The sequence below is a fragment of the Gekko japonicus genome, unplaced genomic scaffold, assembly GCF_001447785.1.
Source record: "Gekko japonicus isolate JY-2015 unplaced genomic scaffold, Gekko_japonicus_V1.1 scaffold765, whole genome shotgun sequence".
NCBI lineage: Eukaryota > Metazoa > Chordata > Lepidosauria > Squamata > Gekkonidae > Gekko > Gekko japonicus.
This window is the reverse complement of record NW_015163110.1, coordinates 391,619-397,281: the sequence shown is the minus strand read 5'-3', so window position 1 is coordinate 397,281 and position 5,663 is coordinate 391,619. Positions and strand designations below refer to the sequence as shown.

Here is a 5,663-nt window from a genome sequence, read left to right as displayed (position 1 = left end):
ACGTAAAGAGAGGGCACGATCAGAGCTCATGAAATCATGCATGGGGTGGAGAGAGTGGACAGACGTCGCTTCTCTTCCAGAATGCCAGAACTTGGGGGCATCCAATGAAGCTGATGAACAATAGAGTAAGAAAACGGGCTGACACTCAGCGTTTAGGATGAAATGAAATACAGTTTCTCTACTGTATTTAACAATATTATTTTATAATAGCTGATAACGCTTCCACATTGTTACATATTCTTTCTTCCATTAACACACCAAAAGTACAGAAAAAAGAAGTGAGTTGACGAAACTCCCCGGAGTTGATTTTTGTTTCGTTCACAACTTCATCCGAACACACTGAAGCACCGTGGTAGTCTCTCTTGAAAACCTACTATTCATAGTGTCTTCACATGATGTTCCATGCCATGATTTCAAATACTAGACTTTATCCTCATCCATTTTACTGGAGAATCCTGTCCCGGGCATACAAACAAATCAATTTGCCTTCAAACGAAATTTAACATTGTTAAATACAGTAGAGAAATTGTATTTCATTTCATCCTAAGCACTGAGTGTCAGCTTGTTTTCCAGTTTATTAGTTGTCTTGGGCTGTTACCATTTATATTATTTTGAACAATAGAGTCAGGACAGAGAAAAGGAAATACTGCTTTACACAGAGAGTGATTGTGATGTGGAATTCGCTGCCAGAGGATGTAGTGTTGGCCACAGGCCACAGGGGATTAGATGGATTCATGGAGGGAGAATTTTTTTCATTGGCTACTGGTCGTGGTGACTGAGGGGAACCTCCATGTTCAGAGGCAGTCACCCTTTGAATGCCAGCACCAGGAGGTAACATCAGGGGACAGCCTTGGCCTCTATGCCCGGTTGTTGGCGGCTGTGTGAGACTTGATTCTGGACTAGACGGTCTGGTCCATCGGGGCTGTTGCTTATGCCTGCACTCCCCGCTCTGACCACTGGCTCTCCTTCCCAGGAACGGGAGAACCTCAATGCCAGCATCGTAGATGCCATCAACCAGGCCTCTGACTACTGGGGCATCCGGTGCCTGCGGTACGAGATCAAGGACATCCATGTGCCCCCCCGGGTGAAGGAGTCCATGCAGATGCAGGTCAGGCCCAGCGATAAAGGGGGGTGGCGGGGGGGGGCTTGGAACCCGGAGGACCGCCTTGGCCTTCCTGGCGATGGGATGGGCGCTTCCACCAGCTTGGCTCACAGGCTGGCTGTGGGGCAGGATGCCGGCATCCCCGGCTTCAGCGGGCAAGCTGGGGTCAGAAACGTGAGCGCTTTCCTGAGAACTCTGCTGGCCAAGCTGGTGTCGCCACGTGGCTCAGTACAGGGTCCAAAACAGCACTGGTGGGGTGGATCAGCCCCCCGCCTTACCTCTCCATTGAGCAAACAAAAGGCTCTACATCTGACAATAGCACTACAGATAAGATTAGAATTTCAACAGCCAATCCACATGCAAAAGAACCTCCTCAGGAAACAATCCATATACAAAAGAACCTCCTCAGGGAAGCTCCTCCATTAGCATGTTCATAGCCTGGGGAACTCCTACAAGATAATGACTCAGCCCTACCCCACCTTCTGGAGTAGATATAAATTACCTGCCGACCCTATTTCTTCTCACCTTGACACAGAGAGTACTCCATCTTTCTCTGTTATACCTCTGAGGATGCCAGTCACAGCTACTGGTGAAACGTCAGGTGCTACAATGCCAAGACCACGGCCACACAACCTGGAAGATCTACAGCAACTAATGAACTCTGGCCGTGAAAGCCTCCGACAACATATCGAACTTTGTTTATTAAGACAGTCATAGCTCAGCTTTCTTTTTTGGCTCATTTAAAGTCTTCCTCCAATCTAAGCAACCTTCCTTTTATTTGTCATTTCCTTCTTTTTCTGTGTTATACCTGAGGATGCCAGTCACAGCTACTGGTGAAACGTCAGGTGCTACAAAGCCAAGACCATGGCCACACAACCTGGAAGATCTACAGCAACTAATGAACTCTGTCTGTAAAAGCCTTCAACAACATATTGAACTTTGTTTATTAAGACAGTCATACCTCAGCTTTCCTTTTTGGCTCATTTAAAGTCTTCCTCCACTCTAAGCAGCCTTCCTTTTATTTGTCATTTCCTTCTTTCAAAAACAAAGAAACAGAAAAAACAAGGGAAGAACTGAGAATCCAGCAACTACATAGAGTTAAAAAAATGGAAAGAAGAAAAAAAGATTTGCATAAAAAAGAGAGAAAAATATAACAGTGGTGGCAAATCTACAGGATTTATTCCTGTACAATCTCCTTCGATGGCACTAGAGAATGTTCTGTGTGACGGAGATTCCTGTAGCAGCACCGAGCAGACTTCCTGCTGCCCCTCAGCCTTACGTGTGGCTTTTGCAGGGAGGTCTCAGTTCTGCAGTCAGGTCCAACCCCGTGCACTCTGCAGGAGCATATATCCAAATATCTCGAAATTCCAAATATCTCGAAATAAGGCCATGTGCCGTTGCCATCTATATGGCCACACATACAAATACTACTAGTGTTCTAAGGACCTCAATCCATTGATCTACTGGAGGTGGGCTTCTATCTTTCCAATGTTGTAATACGAGTCTTCTAGCTCTTGTAAGGGCACAGGAAGGTCCATATCCGTTGACCACCAGTTAACCTCCAAGAGACAGACAAATAGTTTCAAAGCACAGAAGCATCCTCAAAAAACAGTGAACATTCTAATGCAAAATTAATCCGCGTTAATAACTTCTCCCCAGGAAAACAAATGACTGGGCATGCTAGAAGCGTATGCTGAAGGGGCTTGTCCTGTAGGAGTCTCTCTCTAAGTTGAGTGGTTCTTCCATTGGAGGAAGGCTCCTTGGAGGGTGGTTGGATCCTGCCCCCCGCCCCCCCGCTGGCTCTGGGACATCTTTGCGTTTTGCTTTCTGGCTGTGAGCGTCCACGTGGCTGGAGCCCTTTCCAGCGGAATCCTGACAACATCCCTTAGTGGGATAGGGCGGGGGATTTATTCCTGTACAATCTCCTTTGATGGCACTAGAGAATGTTCTATGCGACGGAGATTCGTGTAGCAGCACCGAGCGGACTTCCTGCTGCCCCTCAGCCTCCCATGTGGCTTCTGCAGGGAGATCTCATTTCTGCACTGGGCCTCTTGGACTTGCTATGGGGGGGGGGGAAGGGACACGATGGGCTTTGACACGGACCGAGGCCTCTTCTCGTAGGTGGAAGCCGAGCGGCGCAAGCGGGCCACCGTCCTGGAGTCGGAAGGAACCCGCGAGTCGGCCATCAACGTGGCCGAGGGGCAGAAGCAGGCTCAGATCCTGGCCTCAGAAGGGGAGAGAGCTGAGCGGATCAACAAAGCTGCCGGTAAGGCAGAAGGGCCGGCAAGGGGGCGGGTGGCCAAGGCAGGTTGTGCGGGGCCAGAGGGACGACGAGACCCCAGAGGCAGCCCAGGCTGCCAGCAGCGCCTCGCTCCGGGCCTGAAATGGGGCCGAAACGTGCCCTGGCTGCTGGAGCTGAGGGGCAGCTGGGCAGGCAGGTGAGTGGGGGGAGAGCATTCGGGGGAGAGCCCTCGCCTGCCTGACCGAAAGGACTCGTAGGCGTCTGTTTGAATCCCTCCAAGAAGAGGGAGCCGAGCCCCCCGGGCAGTGCCTCTGGTACAAAGAATACCTGGTTCTTCTAGGTCAGGGGAGATGAAGCAGAGCCAGCCTGTCTGAGGGGTGGGTGACCTGGCTCTTCCTTTCTGTGGGGCAGCTCTGCTCTGTGGCTTTTGGGGAGCGGGGGTGGTCCGTGGTGGGGGTTCCACCCCTTCGCTTCTTGGTTGAGGAGAGCTTCCCCGGGAACTGGCTCCACCGCATGCCTGGTGCTGGGAGGCTGCCGTTGTTTGGCCCTCCCAGGGGCTGGGACTGGCCTAGCTGCCTTGTGTTGTTTCCTGTCCTAGGGGAGGCCAACGCTCTGCTGGTGAAGGCCCAGGCCAAAGCAGAGGCTATCCGGCTCCTGGCAGCTGCCCTGGCCCAGCAGGTGAGTAAAGCCCCAGAGAGACCTTGGCCTGGCCAGGCAGGCGGGAGGGTCTGCCTAGAGGGTGCTCCCAGTATGCACTTGGCCCGGAGGGCAGCCCGGCTCCTGGGCCACTTCTGCCTGGCCGTGGCAAACAGGTGGGGGGTGACCTGAGTTTTTGGTGCCACAGGAATAAACAGCTTATTAGAAGGAGATTAGATAGGGGATTAGATAGATTCACGGAGGATAGATCTGTCAATGGCTACCAGCTGGCCTTGGTGACTGAAGGGAGCCTCCACATTCAAAGGTTCCCAGAGCCTGGAGGCAACATCAGGAGAAGGCCTCTCTGCCCTGTTGCTGGCCCTCAGGAGGAACTGGCTGGCCCCTGTGTGAGACGGGAGGCTGGACTAGATGGACCATCACTGGTCTGATCCAGCAGGGCTCTTCTGAGGTTCTTAAGAAGGCCTCGGCCTCTCTGCCCTATTGTTGGCCCTCCAGAGGGACTGGCTGGCCCCTGTGTGAGGCGGGAGGCTGGACTAGAGGGACCCTCCCTGGTCTGACCCAGCAGGGCTCTTCTGGTGTCCTTATCAGGGGAAGGCCTCGGCCTCTCTGCCCTGTTGCTGGCCCTCCAGAGGGACTGGCTGGCCCCTGGGTGAGACGGGAGGCTGGACTGGAGGGACCCTCCCTGGTCTGGCCCAGCAGGGCTCTTCTGGTGCTCTTATCAGGGGAAGGCCTCGGCCTCCCTGCCCTGTTGCTGGCCCTCCAGAGGGACTGGCTGGCCCCTGGGTGAGACGGGAGGCTGGACTGGAGGGACCCTCCCTGGTCTGGCCCAGCAGGGCTCATGTTCTTATCTGCCCCCCTCCTCAAAGTGGTGGATGTTCTGGGTTTCTCTTCTCGGAAACTAGTTTCCTCTCTTGGCCGCAGAGCCTTTTGGCAGGGGTTGCATGGGGAAGGGGGACCAAAGGTCTTGCAGTGACGGAGCAGGAAGTGAGTTGTGTTCCTTTGCTGCTGAGCTGCCAGTTCTCCCAGGCTGCAGGGCTAGCTCCTCTGGGGAGGGGGGCATAGGGGGTAGGAATGACCAGTTCATAGCTGCAAAAGGCAGGAGGTAGTTTGCTGCCCCCCTCCTCCCAGGGCACCTTTATTGCCCAGTTTTGTTTGCCAGCAGCCTGGTTGTTTTAGTTAACTAGACACAAGGTTAAGGCGATTTAGATTATAGATTAATTTTATTTAAAACATTTATTAGCCGCCTTCTTTGAGCTGAAGGCAGCTTACGAACATCGATAAAATGCACAGAATATATCTATATATCTAATAGCGAAGGCGCCCCCTGCGTGCGGATATCTAAATCTGCACATAGGGGCACCTGGGGGGCAGGGAGATTTTCCTGCACATCTGGGGCAATCCCCAGATGTGCAGAAAAATCTAAAAAGTTGAAAAAATATTTAAATCCCCTAAAAAGTAAAAGAGCGTTTCCTGTGCATGCACAGGGAATGCCCTGGGAACTCTGCAGTGGGCTGGCGGTTGGAAGCCGCTCAGGCCTTGCTGCCGGAGCTGAGGCGGGGAGTCAGCCGCTGGAGCGGGTGGGGGAGGAGACCGGCAGAGGGGGAAGAAGGGGGGGAGATTGGCGGGGCTGGCAGCTGGAAGCCTCTCAGGCCGTGCCCCCCC

The 5,663-nt window shown here is 53.0% G+C and overlaps 1 protein-coding gene across 1 annotated transcript in view; it reads left to right on the top strand.

The window, feature by feature from the left end:
• The window catches only part of STOML2 (stomatin like 2), a 20,345-nt gene that overhangs the window by 11,174 nt on the left and 3,508 nt on the right, over positions 1-5,663 (top strand). The window contains exons 6-8 of the mRNA XM_015406811.1: positions 974-1,108; positions 3,224-3,368; positions 3,943-4,022. Coding sequence (XP_015262297.1) covers positions 974-1,108; positions 3,224-3,368; positions 3,943-4,022 — 360 coding nt within the window. The remainder of the gene's footprint in view (positions 1-973; positions 1,109-3,223; positions 3,369-3,942; positions 4,023-5,663) is intronic.